Source organism: Budorcas taxicolor, chromosome 18 (assembly GCF_023091745.1).
Source record: "Budorcas taxicolor isolate Tak-1 chromosome 18, Takin1.1, whole genome shotgun sequence".
Lineage (NCBI taxonomy): Eukaryota > Metazoa > Chordata > Mammalia > Artiodactyla > Bovidae > Budorcas > Budorcas taxicolor.
In genome coordinates this window covers 12,102,413-12,117,060 of record NC_068927.1, presented here as the reverse complement: position 1 = coordinate 12,117,060, position 14,648 = coordinate 12,102,413, and the positions used below count along the sequence as shown (strand labels likewise).

Genomic DNA, 14,648 nt, shown 5'->3' with positions numbered 1-14,648 from the left:
GGGCTTGCACCCCAGCCCCGGCCATGTGGGCCTCTTACTCGTGGAGATCTCTGCGCACCTTTGGGTGCGTGCATTCATTGCCTTGGCCTCTCTGGCCACAGGAGTCTGCCTTCCTGTGAAGAGGGGTGCTCTGTACCGTGAGCTCAATGTGGATATAGTCCCTGTGTCTCTCCAGTAGAAACAAACCATCCTGGTCAAGTGGTCATTTCTTTTGATCGCTGTCTTGACTGAGCAAGTGCAGAGAACTAGAAGGGTTCCTTTACAGCAGTACCAGCACCCCGTGTGGGCCAGGATCCAGCTCTGGGCACCCCCACCCCGTGCGCTGCGGGGCCACCTCACCCTGTGTGCCTCCGGCCTCAAGCCACCTTGTGTCTCTCCTGGGTTCTCCCCTCCACCACCTGTCTGGCCCCTTCTATCAGCTCCCAATTCTCCATCTTCCTGTGACAGAATAAACCAGTCCCAGTTTCTCGGATACTTTTCCCTGAGAGGTTGATGGGGTCTGTGTCCCCCACCAATCAGAGTGGGCTCCGTGATGCTTGACTGGCAGAGGATGGCAGAGGGGCCAGTGCCAGTTCCAGGCCTGGCCTTTAAGAGGACAGCATCTCCCTCCTTTGGCTCCGGGGCCCCAGCTGCTGAGGACTAGTCCTCTGGGGGATCTGCTGGTGAGGAGGTGGGTGTGCTGAGCCCAGGTGTCCCAACCAGGCACCCTGGGGGAGCACAGCCATCGAGGCCCCTCCAACCCTCAGCCAGGTACCCCCAAGGGCTCGCAGCCTGTGTGGTGTGGAGCAGAAGTGGCTAGCTCACCCCCACCCTGATTCTCCCCCTCCACTCGGGCCATCTAATAATGGGGTCACCCTGGGGCAGGCTCTCTGGGCTCACTGCCTCTTCTTCCCTCCCTCCCTGCAGTGTGGGACTTCATCCTGCCCAGCGCCCCGCCGGCCCCGCAGCCCTGGTACACCGACCAGCGCTTCACCCTGACTCTGCTCTGCGCGCTGGTCATCCTGCCCCTCTCCGCGCCACGGGAGATCGGCTTCCAGAAATACACAAGGTACAGGCTGCAGACCCCTCCTGGGGGCGATGGCTGGGGCTGGGTCCCCACCTCGGCTGGCATTTGGGGGTGGTTTCTGTCCGCCTGGCACAGGGGAGCTGGCAGCATGGTTCTTTCCATTGGGAGAAGAGGAAAGAAATGTTAAATTATGAAAGTCATTTGTGTGCATGATAGAAAATACAGATAAACAGAAAAGAAAATTGCCTGTAATAACAGGACCTCCATTTTGTTACTTAATGATCCCAGGCTTTTTCTGCACCCACACACACATACACAGGCACGGAGACACACACACACACACACACTCTTTTCATTTTACAGTCTGAGGCTCCACATATACTTTTGAAAAAATAAAGTCTGGCAAAAATCTTCACACAAGTGTGCCACCCACCTTTCCCTGTTGCATAGAGAAGTGGAACAGAGAAACAGCAGGCAGGACCCCAGAGGCCCCCAGGTGCCCTCAGCCCTCTCCAGCTGGTCCTTCTGCACGCTGTGTTGGGGCTGCTTAGATCCCAGATTGCAGGGGCTGTGTGGCTGTTGCTGGAGAGATGAGGCACCCGTAGCGCTCACAGCCTCGCAGGTCCCACTGCGTGGCGTGGGGGTGTCCCTGCCTGGAATGCCCTTCCTGTGTCCTATCGTACAGATAATTGGGGCCCAGACAGGGAGAACTTGCTGACCTCTTGCCAGTGTGGGCCGAGCTGACACTGAGACCCCGCTCTGTATGGCTCCCCAGGCGCTACCTCACCACGGTCGCCCCCTAACGCTGCACTCTCTTGTGTGTTAGCATCCTAGGCACCCTGGCCGCCTGCTACCTGGCCCTGGTCATCGTGGCGCAGTATTACCTCAGGCCCCAAGACCTCGCCCGTGAGCCCCGCCTGGCATCCAGGTGAGTCTGGGGGATGGCTTCTGGGGGCTTCTGTGAGGGGCGAGGGCCACTTCCCCGCCCCCCAACCCCCCATGGTTTGCACAGAGCCCTGGCTTGTCTCATGAAGTTCTTCAGGTGTCTGATGCTGTGGAGCTCAGCAAAAGCTCTTTTCCTTGTTCAGAACCACTCAGCTGCCGCTAGTGATGACAGGGTGAGGGACACGGAAGCACCACATGCCCGCCAGCCGGGGCTCCTGGGTGGTTGCAGCCCTGCCCCACAGCGTGGAAGCAACAGGGCCGGCCAGCAGGATGCGGAGGCCAGTGTGGCCCGAGAGGCCTGAGCGAGGCCAGAAGTGAGGAGTCCTGTAGGGATTTGGAGCTGCAGGGAGGACTTCTGTTTTGCATGGAAGCCATTTCAGGGTTTTGATCACAGCAGGGGCTTGAAATCAAATCTGGTGGCAGGCCAGCTCCAGGGGCCTGTGACGTCACCCAGGTCCCAGACTCAGAAGGGCCCACCCTTGGTTTAACGCCCTGCTATCACCATCCTGAGATTCTTCACAGCTGCTGAATGAGGGCCAGCATGTTCATTTTGCACGTGGTCCCGCAAATTGTGTGGGCCCTCCTGGAGGACAGATCAGAGGTGGAGCAGGAGAGAGAGGAGAGTCTGGGGTGACTCTGAGCTTTGAGCAGGGGGACCGAGGGTCATGCTGTTTCCTGGACTGTGTGGGATGGGGAGGAGCAGGTGGCTGGGGGAGGGTTTTGGTGGAGACATGTTAGGTGGGAAAGGCTTCGAGACACTAAATAAAGATGTCAGGGAGCTGTCAGGTTGGAGTTCAGAGAGGCCCCGGCTGGAAGTAGAAATGTCAGCCCAGAGGTGGCATGCAAGGGCTGTGTGAAAACTGTAACAGCTGGTGGTCCTCCACCAGTCCTGGGGGCCCAGGAGAGGAATGGCGAGTCAGGAGCACTGTTTGCCTCCTGGAGCTGCTTGTTCTACCACAGACTGAGAGGCTGAAAGCAGCAGAAATCCCTCCCCTTGGTTCTGGAAGCTAGAAACCGAATATGAGGGTGTCAGTAGGGCTGCACTCCCTCAGGAGGCTCCGGGAGGGTCCTTCCTGCCCCCTCGGTGTCCTGAGCTGCCAGCGCTCTTTGGCGCTCCTCGGCCTGCAGGCGCTTCTCTCCAGCTTCAGCGCCATCCTCACACAGCTCTCCCTGGCTATGTGTTTTCTCTTCCCTTAAGGGCACCAATTTTTGGATCAACTCCCAGGCTGCTCCAGTACGACCTCATCTTAATTTAACCAATTATATCTACAAGGACCCTTTTTCCAAATAAAATTTCATTCTGAGATTCCCACTGGATATAACTTTGGAGGGGGGATGGTCACTGTAAACCCAGGACAGATGATGATAGAAGCTGGGTCTCAGAGGTCAGTGAGCAAAATTTCAAGAATTTTAGGGTGTTCACCACTGAATACTGCTCCTGGGTCATGTGGGACTGAGCCGTGGTGCTGGATTTGGCCACAGAGGCCAGTCTTGATGTGGCTGAGTCTCGTCAGGGCAGGAGGTGGGGATGAGGCCCAGGTGGACTGGGGTCAGAGAGAGGTCTTCTGAGGAGGGGAGGAGAGGAATGGGCAGGAGGCGGGGCTCAGAGGCCCCCACACGCACGTACACTGATGGGGTAATCAACAAAGCAGGAAAGCCGGCAGGAGAGGCCCAGACCCACTGCTGATCTGCGGCCTCGAGTCCACCCGGGGCGGGGGGGGGGGTCTCGTGCCCTGACGGTGCATCCTCCAGGACTGGAGCTCGGACGGCATCTCCCACAGGAACAGGAGGGGACAGTTCACGTGGCCCAGAGGATGCAGGCAGGCATGGAGCAGCGGAAGCGTGGGCTCTGAGAAGCTGGCCGTCTGCTGACAGTGCTGTTGAGGAAGGTCTGAGAAGGCGGGGCTTGGCTGGAGGGCCCCCCAGGCTTAAGAGTCAGCCGGAAACACTGCGCAGAAGGGAGGTGCCACTGTGCGAGCCTCCTGTGGCTGCTGCACTGCCGAACACAGTGACTCAGAACTATACGAGCTTTTTATCTTCTACTTCCGATGTCAGAAGTCCAGAATGAGTCTCACTGTGCTGAACTCGAGGGGTCAGCAGTGGTGTCTTCTTTTGGGAGGTCTAGACGAGAATCCGTCTCCTGGCCTTTCCCAGCTCCTAGGGGCGCCCATGTTCCTTGGCTCACAGCCCCTCCACAGTCTTCACAGCCAGCAAGGTTCCATCTCTCTGATCTTGCTTCTGCAGTCACAGCTCCCTCTGACCACACCTGGGGAAGGTTCTCTGATGGCAAGGATCCTATATAATCCGGGGTCATCTCCCATCTCAGAGTGCTGACCTTCATCACACCTGCAGAGTCCCTTGCAGGATATAAGGTCACAAACTCCCAGATTCCCAGGATTAGGACGGGGCATCTTTGGGGGCCATTATTCTAGCACAGCCAGGAAACCCTGGTTGTATAGTGGGTGCTTATTTGTGCCCCGCCAACTGTGTGTCCCCACATCTGCTGGAGGCCAGAACCTGACGCTGCTTGAAAGCTGGAGGGCCACCATTCAGGGGCCACTGAGAGGCTTTGACCTCAAGAGTCTGCCCCACGCACCCGTCAGTTCTCTTAGGCCGCCTAGACGGAGGTCAAACCATCCTTGTCCTACTGGGGTCTGTTTGGATGCTGCCTGTGCCCTGCCCTCCACCCCCAGCACCTAACCTCACTGGGGACAGGCAGCCTCCAAGGAAGCTGGGAGTTCCTCCTAGCCATGTCCTGCCCACATTCTGCCTGCATAGGGACTGTCAAGTTGTCAAATGTCAGCACTGCTGCTAAGTCACTTCAGTCGTGTCTGACTGTGCAACCCCATAGACGGCAGCCCACCAGGCTCCACTGTCCCTGGGATTCTCCAGGCAAGAACACAGATGTACCTAAAAGTGCAGCACTTTACATGCAGCCTCTGCCACCCCTCAACCCCGGAGTGGACGTGGTTACTAAAATCTACCTTAGAGTTACACTTCGTTACAGCATGCTTGTATTATTTAAAACTGGTCTTCAAGTTGAAGGTTGTTTTGAGTTTAACTTTTTGTAACAAATACCCGTTTTCATCTCTTTACAGTCCCTCCTCCTGGACCTCTGTATTTAGTGTCTTCCCCACCATCTGTTTCGGATTTCAGGTAACCTTGGTGTCTGTGTTGAGGAGGGCAGCATTTGCAGGCTGTGGTGACTGCCTGTTCCCTTGGGGGCAAGTTGCCTCCTTGTTGGGGATGGGGAGGGAGGTTTGTGAACATGTTTTGGGATCAACCAGTCTGTCTCTAGGGGACCGTGCATATGGGTTGGCATCTGGGCTCAGCGAGCTCTGAATTTCTTTTGAACTTTGGAAGTGGCTCCAGTGACCACCACCAGCAGCAGCCCATTTATTGGGTCTGAGGTTGAGTGTGGGGATCTGGGACCTGTGCCCTCCTTTGAAAGTCCTGGTGGCAGTGTCGCCCTGCCTGGGGACCCAGAGCTGCCTTCCTACAGGTGGATTCTGCTGCAGGGGCTGGAGGCTTGCAGGCTAGGAGGGCAGGCAGGTGCTGGGCAGGATATATAGAATTTGATAGAATGTTGTGGAGTGAGAACTTCTGTGTGTGGAATCTAGTTGGGGGGCTTCCGTTGCAGCTCCCGGAGGGGGCAGATTCAGAGATGCCCTCTGCTAGGCGCTGAGGCCTAAGAGGAGTCTTGAGGAATGTGTGGGAGGCAGCAGGTGCAGGGAGATGCTTCCACTGGAGATCCACAGAGGGGAGGGGTCCCAGGCTGGAGAGCTGCTAAGGTCTGGGTGAGGTGGGTACTTGGTGAGGAGCTGGAGATGGCTGTAGTGGGGGTCGGGCTCTGCTCCCTGCCTTCTGGTCTCTCTTGGGGTTCCCTAGTCTCCCCGCAGGTGGCAGCTGACCCCCTTCTTCCATTGCTTATTTTGGAAAGATTTGCCTCTCTCCTAACGACAACCACCTACCCGCCACACTGACAACAAAACCACCCCATGTAGAAGCATGTTCACAAGGCAGAGGGGCTCAGGACTGACGGTGTCTCAGCTTCCTAGCCCCAGTGTCTTCACTTACCCATCCATCAGCTCCTCTTTCTGTTCTTCATCTTCCCCCCAGCCATTTCTTGGGGGGAAAAACTCCTGAAACATTTCCATTTCTTTTTTTTTTAATAAATGAGTTGCTGTATTGCTCCTGGGACTTAGCAAGCCGCTTACAGTATTTCTCACGTTTCGTCCTACACACCCAATATTTTGAAAGATGTAAAGCGATGATTTTGCTGTCAACTGTCTGGATGGAGTTTAACCAGCCCTCTCTTGGCTGCCCGAGCACCATATGGTGTAGCGGGCTTGCGCCAGTGGAGGGGAGGGGAGGTGGGCGCCGCTTTCCAGATGCTTGGAGGGGGTGCCCCCCCTCACCTTTGCCTCGGCTCCCTCATCTGATTCTCCTAGCAACGGAGGCCTGGGCTGCAGTTTCCAGGGACACGGGATGCAGAGATGGGGAGTTAGGGGAAAGATGTGGATGGTGGGGTGGGGGTGGGGCTGAGGACTAGTTGCTGAGGCCAGGGAAGGCGCTGCTAGGATCCATCTTGTGGACTTGGGGATCTGGGGGTGGGGGGACTAGATGTAGGGGAGGGTGGAAGGGAGGAGGGTGAGGGGTAGGGCAGGGCTGTGCAGGGAAGTGGGGAGTCCCTGTCGTCCATGTCCATGAGAGTTCTGCCTCAGTTCAACCACACCCTTCCCCACACACTTAGCAATGGGGAGCCCCCTCCTGCCTGTGCAGAATCAGAAAGAGGGACTTGTAGGGAGCAGAGGTTAGGGTGGCTTTGCTCCCAGCCCCCCTGGCCGCATGTAATACTTCTCCTTTGTTTTGTTTTAATTGAAGCGTGATTGATTTACGATATCGTGTTAGTTTCAGGTGTATAGCACCGTGATTCTGGTAACTGAATATATGTGTATGTATGTTCTTTTTCAGATTCTCTTCCTTTATAGGTTGTTACAAAATAGTAGAGTTGCCTGCGCTATGAGTAGACCTTGTTTTATATATAGACCTCTGTTTTATGTACAGCAGTGTGTATACATTAGTCCCAAAGTCCTAATTTATCCCCCTCCCCCCCTTTCCCCTTTGGTAACTGTAAGTTTGTTTTCTATGCCTGCGAGTCTGTCTCTGTTTTGGAAATAAGTTCATTTGTATCTCTGTTTCTTTTTTAAGGGTTCCACATATAAGTGGTATCATATTTGTCTTTCTTAGTATGATCATCTCTAGGTTCATGCATGTTGTTGCCAATGGCAGTGTTTCATTCCTTCTTATGGCTGAGTACTATTCCGCTGCACGTCCGCACACCGCACCTCTCTCCACTCCTCTGTCGACGGACACTTAGGCGGCTTCCGTGTCTTGGCTGTTGTGAACAGTGCTGCAGTGAACATTGGGGTGTGTATCTTCTCAAGTCCCGTTCCTCCAGATATGTGCCCAGGAATGGGATTGCTGGATCACATGGTGGCTCTATTCCAAGTCTTTTTAAGGAACCCCCCATGCTGGTCTCCACAGTGGTCGTGCCAACTTACATTCCCACCAGAGTGTAGGGGGCTCCCTTGTCTCCACACCCTCTCCAGCATTTGGAATTTGTAGACTTTGAGGATGGCACTTCTGACTGGTGTGAGGTGGTGTGCCTCCTTGTGGCTGTGACTCGCATTTCTCTGATAGTTACCATTGTTGAGCCTCGTGTAGTGTGCCTGTTGGCCCTCTGGATGGCTTCTTCTCTCTGTTTCTCAAAGCTGCAGCAGCTTTGAGATATGACTTGCATGGGGTGCAGCTCACCCCTAGGTCTTTGGTGTGTTCACAGAGCTGTGCAGCCATCACCACAGTCAATTTTAGAACGTTTCCTCCCCCCTCCCCCACCAAAGAACCCTGTACCTGTTAGCCATCACGCCCCATCCCCAGCTCGTCCACCGCCCAGTCCCTGGCAACCAGAACCTTTCCCACTGTCTCTGGATGTGCCTCTTCTGGACGCTGCCTGTAAGTGGAATCACACAGTAGCTAGTCCTCTGCGGCTGGCTTCTTCCACTTTGCACAGTGATTTCGAGGTGATTTCCGTGTGTCAGGACTGCATCCCTTTCCACGGTTGAGTGATGCTCTGCTGTCTGCTGAGTCCACGGCTTGCTTTTCCATCCCTCAGCTGGGGACGTCTGGGCTGTTTCCACCTGTTACCCACCACGTGCTCCTCTGCCCCACACCCCACCACTTCGTGACTAGTCAGCCTGCTCTCAGTCAGACGCTGTTCTAGATGCTGTCCCAGCAGGGCAGCCCTGCCCTCACAAGCTTTATTCTCTCAAATAAGACCAAGAGGTACCTGACCCAGGAGTCTCAGGACCCACAGGGAGGAGGGCAGGGCTCCATCCGGCCACCACCAACCATCTTTTCCCTACGCCTGGGTTCCCGAGTGCAGGAGGCGGGACGTTGATACCTGCTGGTCGAGGGTCCTTTTGTATTTTGGCGGAATTTAAGTGCCCACCGCCTGGCTGAGCTGGCCTGCAGTGGGCTTCCATGAGGTCAGGGGGGTCCCTGAGGCTTGCCTGTCGTAGAAGGTACGGTGGGCTTGCCCTGGGCTGCACGCCACCTCTGCAGCTGGAATTAGGAGCCCCGCGGCCGAGGTGCCCCAGCCACTCCCAGTGTGTGCTCCACGAGGGTAGGGGCTGTGGGGCTGGTTGAGGGGCTACCCCAGACTCACACCAAGGGAACCAGTGACGGCCTGAGTGTGAGGAGCTGGGCTGGCCGCTGGGAGGCCTCACGGCTGCAGGTGGAGCAGAGGGATGGATGATTGAGTAATCCCAGGAGGGCCCTCAACCGGGGGCCAGACACCACACTGGGGATGAGCGAGGCGAGTGTGTCTGCTACCGCACACCCAACAGATGCGAGCCAACAAGCCCAGCTGTGCTCACGTGGGGCCAGCAGGGGAGCGCTTTCCTGAAGGATGAGTAGGAGCTGGCCGGACCGGGGGCCGCCCCCGGCAGAGCACACAGCACGGGCAAAGGCCCTGAGGCAGTGGAGAGGGACAGCTGTGGGCTGAGCTCGGTGGGTGAAGGGAGTCTTGAGTGTGGCAAGTGGCAGGCATAGACAGTCATCGTGCTGGTTTTGATCAGAAGGGAGTAAGTGCATGTGACGGTGGGAACCCTGTCCTGGGAGCCTGGGAAGTTCCTCGAACCCACAGGGCGCATCCAGAAACAGCAGCTCCTCCCTGGCTGCTCAGCAGGGTCTCCCTGGCTGCCCAGGACCTGCCTCAAGAACGTCACATCGTAGGTGGGCTCTCGGCAGTGGTATATGTATTTTAGATTTTTAAAAATGTGATATAGTACATAGGCAGTGTATAAATCATAAGTATGTGTGCTCCCACAAAACCATCACCCCAGTGGGGACCTAGAATATCATCAGCTCCCCGGAATGTTCCCTCGGGAGCACCGTCCACCCACCCATACCACTACTCTGCCCTCTCTCACCATAAATGAGGGCTGTCAACTGGGTTGACTTTGCCCCCCTGCCCCAGGGGACACCTGACAATGTCTGCAGACACTTTTGATTGTCACACCTGAAGGGGGTGCCCCTGTCATCTCGTGGGTCAAGGCCGGGGGTCTGGTCCACATCACACCGTGCACAGCACAACCCCCAGCATCAACAGTACCATGACTGAGGACCCCATCCTGGCTTGTTTGACTTGTAGCTTTAACTTCACATACGTGGAAACATTCTTCTCTGGCTGCTTTCGCTCCATATCACAGCGGCGGGGCCTCTGTGACGGGGCCTGCAGTTGTGTTTTCCCCCTTTTGGTGCCAGGTAATATTCCACACGTGAATGTCTGACAACTTACTTCTCCCTTCTGCTAGTTCGTGGGCTTCTGGGTCATTGCTCACATGCTGGGACAATGAGACTCTTTGGAGGGTGCCAGGTGGTTCTAGTGCAGGCCGGCCGGAGCCCCACTGACCCGCCCCTCTCGCGCAGTGTCACGAAGCCGCTGTGTCCATCTACTGCAGCATGCGCCCCCAGAGCCTCGGGCACTGGGCCCTGGTCTCCGTGCTGTCCTTGCTGGCCTGCTGCGTCGTCTACTCGCTGACAGGTAAGGCCCGCCTGGGGTGCCCAGGACCTGGGGGTGCAGCAGTAGGAGAAACTGGGATAATACACATCCTGGGCACAGTGCCAAGTGGTTGGAGCGTCTTTGGTCTCTAATGCCCCCAGGAGAGTCCACGATTCATAGAGGAGGACACTCTACCCAGAGGATTGCCTCAGCTCAACCAGGGTCTCCTGACTTGATGTCTAAGCTGAGATAGAAACCCTGGCCGACTGTCTCCCCCACACCCCCTCCTCCCCATCTGGAAGGACAGCAGGAGTGATGCTGTCAGAGTGTTACATCCGGTGTGGTTTACAGGACACCCTCTCAGATACAGTGGGTTTGAGCATCCACACACTGGCGCGGGAGGGTCTTCAGAGGTGGCAGGGTGTGGCTCACAGAAGGGCTGCCACACCCGAGATCCCACAGCTCATCCAGCCCAGGGCCTGGGCTCAGGCTGACTCCTGGCTGCTTTCCTCCAGCCCGGCAGCTTGCTTTCTTTTCATTGGCCTGCCAGAGCCTCTGATTCAAGAAGCACCAAGGCAGCCACACACGTGTTGGGGGCCTGGACATTTGCTGGGTGACCTCTGTCTAGCAGGGCTCTGAAGCCCCTGGGTCGGACCCCGTGAATGAGGTTCTCTTCCAGACGCTGCAGGGCCAGCAGGATCGTGGGACGGGCAGAAAGCCAAAGCTCAGAGGTAGGGTCTCAGGACAGGGCAGGTGACTAGGAGGCAGTGCTAGATTGTGGGGGAGGGACCTGACTGCTACTGTAATAAGCCATGTTATTCCAGACAGGTGTTGACACTGGGCCTTGATTTTTCCATCAGGAAAATGGGTGCATGGCCAGCTTCTTTCTCTGGGTACTGAGAGAGTGGGGGAACAGGGCACAGAAAGTGTTAGTCAAAGTGCTTCCAGTCCATCCTGGAACCTTGTATGTGGACACTGAGCTGCTTGGGACGAAGGCAAGGGACAGTCTTGCCCAGCAGGTCTTGAAGTTAGAAGAACTGAGGATCTTGTAGGCTGAGGACAGAAAAACCTGGGGCAGTTCTAGAACCTACTGTCAGCTCCTGGGGGAAACCTCAGCAGTGGTGGAGGTGGGTGCTGTCAGTGTGTTGGGGTTGAGATGGGGGACCGGCATTTTTCTCACCAGCTTTCCTGGGTTCCCCTGTGGCCCTCTCAGGTGTGTACGGCTTCCTGACCTTTGGGACAGACGTGTCTGCTGACATCCTGATGTCCTACCCAGGCAGCGACGGGGTCGTCATCGTTGCCCGGGTCCTCTTTGCTGTGTCCATCGTGACCGCCTACCCCATCGTGCTCTTCCTGGGAAGGTGAGGCCAGCTCAGGGGGACAGGGTTCAGGCTGGGGCATGCTGTCCATCAAGCATTGGCATGTGCTGGGCACCACACCCGCCTGTGTGTTGTGGGGGTGGTCATCACCTCCCTTTCCTGGAGAAGGAGACGGGGCAGGGGAGTTGGGTGGTTTGCCCAGCGTGGCCCAGCTGGTGTCAGGACTGCAGCCTGGTGCCCTGGCCAGAACCTGACCGCCCGGCGAGGCCCCACCTGTCAGCTGCTCACGTGCGGGGGTCCCTGGGGACTGAGGCCCTGCTGTGGAATGGGAGCCCCAGCTGGGTGTGCGGGGCAGCTGGGGGACTCTGGGGCATCCAGCATGGGCCGGGGGGTGCTCACATGGGAGCCCGTGTGAGCCCGTGCTTTGTGGCCTCCAGGTCGGTGATGCAGGACTTCTGGAGGCGGGGCTGTGGTGGGGCATGTGGGCCGTGGGCCCTGGCCGAGCCCTCGGGGCTGTGGGTCCGGATGCCACTGACCGTGCTCTGGGTCACCGCGACACTCACCATGGCCCTGTTCCTGCCCGACCTCAGCGAGATCATCGGCATCATTGGCGGCATCAGCTCCTTCTTCATCTTCGTCTTCCCAGGTGAGGCCCTGGCTCCGCCGGCCGCGGGTCCTTCCCAGCTCCCTGCCGTGGGAAGCCACGTGGAGGTCAGGGTGCATGGGAGCTCGTCTAGGTGGGATGGCTCCCAGCCCTGTTTACTGAGCCAGGCCCAGGGCCAGGGCTCTGCACACCTTCTCTCGGTAAACACCTCAACAGCCCTTGATGGACATACGAGGTGGGGTGCTGTCATCAACCCATCCCACAGACAGGAAGACTAAGGCCCTGAGGCCTCTCATGCGGAATAGGTAGCATGTAGCAGATCTGAGTCAACCTCGGCCACCCTCTCAAGGCTGCCACTCACTGTAGGATTTTATCTTATTTAAATGTTTTCAACTACATGAAACTCGTGTGGTTCAAAGGTGCCCCTCAAACACCTTCCTCCTTCTCCCCCAAACCTGGGAGGTGAATACAGTTTCCATGACTGGTTCCTAGGAAACCTTCCCAGTGTGAGGAGGATGTGAAATTCCTGTAGAATTGGCCTGACCATTATCCTGGCCTGGGACACGCAGGGTAGCCAAGGCTGGGACTCCCAGGGGAGGAGCATACAGGGGCCGAAACCCCAGACCTGGGTGGTGCCTGGCGCTAGAAGGCAGTTTCAGACGGCAGTGGGATCCGATTCTCTCTGCCAACCCCCACCCCCACACCACCCTCAGCCCTGGTCTGGGTCAGATGGGCTCAGCCATGCAGTATCTTAAACACACACGATGGGCTGGGCGTCTATGTCCTGGGTGGGGCCTTTTAGCTCCAGCCATTTCCGTGCTGGAAAGGACCGGCTGGGACAGACTTGGGAGCGGGGAGAGATCACAGGCTGTTTAGGCTGAGCTGTCTCACTTCGAGTCCCAGCAGCACCATTAAAAAAAGAGGAAAAAAAAAAAACCAGACAGACAACACAAGCAGCTGGCGGCTGTCAGATGCGTCCCAGGTGTTGGTCCCCGACCTGGCCCTGACTCGCACCGTCTCACCAGAGACGAGTGTGGCTGTCACTGTTGCTGGAGAGACCCCAGTGCTAGAGGGTGTTGAGCAAGGACCCCACAGCGGTGCCATGGGCCGTGCGCTCTGCCCTCTCACCAGGGCAGGGGGAGTCCATGGAGCTACTGTGGGCAAAGGCTCTGCTGGCCTCTCGGGTCCCTAGGGGCTGCTGCGTGTTGGCTGAGCCCTGTAGAGCTCGGGGTTGCTTTGGGTTCAATGACAAAGAGCTGCAGTGACCCCAACTCTTCCCCCACAGGTCTGTGCCTCATTTGTGCGGTCAGCGTGGAGCCCATGGGACCCCGAGTTAAGTGAGTGTCTGCATGCGAGGGCGGCGACAGGGCGTGTGTGGGGCTCGGCTCCAGGGCCATGAGATGTGGTCGGGCCCGCGGGGTCTTGCCGAGGAGGGAACTGCCGGCCAGGCCGGGAGGGGCCCTTGTCTGCACAGCGACAGGCAGCTGAGCTGGGAGGGTCCAGGCCAGCACTCCACTGAGTCCATGCGTCACTGCCTTCCACGCTGAGGGCTGTGGTCTGTGGTTGGAGCTGTCTGTGGATTTGGGGTCTTCCTGGCAGCTGGAGCGCTGTAATCAAGCATCATTCTGCAGGGCAGGGTGGGTGCAGAAGTCCTGTTGCCCCACAGACCCTGTTTCCACCTGAGGTCATGGTCGTGGGCTCCAGTTGGGTGTGGCTTTGGGGAGCCACCACTCAGCCCCGTACAGAAAGATGCTCTCGCATCGCAGCAGCCATGAGCGTGGGCCCCCTTTGTGGGCCTGTGCCTCTTTTTGCCCTTCCTCTGGCCACACGGAGCCCAAGTTTGGTCTTCCCACAGTGGCAGACTCGGCCGGGTTCCCTGCTGGGTTGCGAAGTGTTTTTCTGGACGACTCTAAAGCTGACTGGGGCTGCGCACCAGCCCCGACGGCCTGCGGGGGTTGGGGGGCAGGGAGGGGCCCTGCGTAGTTTGTTCCCTGTAGTGCCCTTTCAAGCGTTGCTGCTTTTGTGTGGCGCCTCGGGCCAAGTTCACGGAGCCATTACTCGTGGGCTTTCAGGGGATTTTTAATCCCAGCGCTGCCTTAGGGCCTTCTGATCCATCAGAGCTGCTCCGAGGAGCCCGCAGCCCCTTTACGTTCCCTCACTGCCCCCTTCAGCCGGGTGGGTGTTCTTGGCACTGAGCTGCCACTCTGCGATGCTGTGTAACTGGAGATGGTCTTTCCATGACAACGGGCCCCGTGGCCTTTGTTAATGGGGCTAGAAATAGCCCTGCCGTTTTGTGGGAATCTTATTATCACGGCTCTCGCCTTGCTGTCTGCTCCATCTCTCCTGGTTACGTTATGAAGTTCGTGGATGTGGCCTCGGCCACCAGTTCCAGCCACCTCTGTGCCCTCCTCTCTGGCCCCAGCTGCTGTTCCCATCTGTGTGACTTGGGGCTTCTCCTTCCTCACTTTCAGGAGGCTTCAACCCCACCCCCAAGGAAAAGGAGCAAAAAGGGGGTTTGAACCTCGCGTCTCCCTCCCCCGTTCCTCTGTCTTTGGTAAAGCACCGGGAGGAATGAGGTTAGGAAGCAACAGTTGGGAGTTAATTTTTTTTTCAACTGCGGGGGTGCTTTATTTCCTGTTGTCTCAGAAACCCATCCCTACAGGTAAGGGGAGAGCAACTGGAATTGTTTCCGAATTGGTGACTCTACTG

At 57.2% G+C, this 14,648-nt stretch overlaps 1 protein-coding gene across 1 annotated transcript in view; it reads left to right on the top strand.

Moving 5' to 3' along the window:
- The window catches only part of SLC38A8 (solute carrier family 38 member 8), a 41,897-nt gene that overhangs the window by 26,958 nt on the left and 291 nt on the right, over positions 1-14,648 (top strand). The window contains exons 4-10 of the mRNA XM_052656678.1: positions 907-1,048; positions 1,833-1,934; positions 5,050-5,107; positions 9,944-10,058; positions 11,230-11,377; positions 11,773-11,981; positions 13,225-13,276. Of these exons, the coding sequence (XP_052512638.1) occupies positions 907-1,048; positions 1,833-1,934; positions 5,050-5,107; positions 9,944-10,058; positions 11,230-11,377; positions 11,773-11,981; positions 13,225-13,276 (826 nt within the window). The remainder of the gene's footprint in view (positions 1-906; positions 1,049-1,832; positions 1,935-5,049; positions 5,108-9,943; positions 10,059-11,229; positions 11,378-11,772; positions 11,982-13,224; positions 13,277-14,648) is intronic.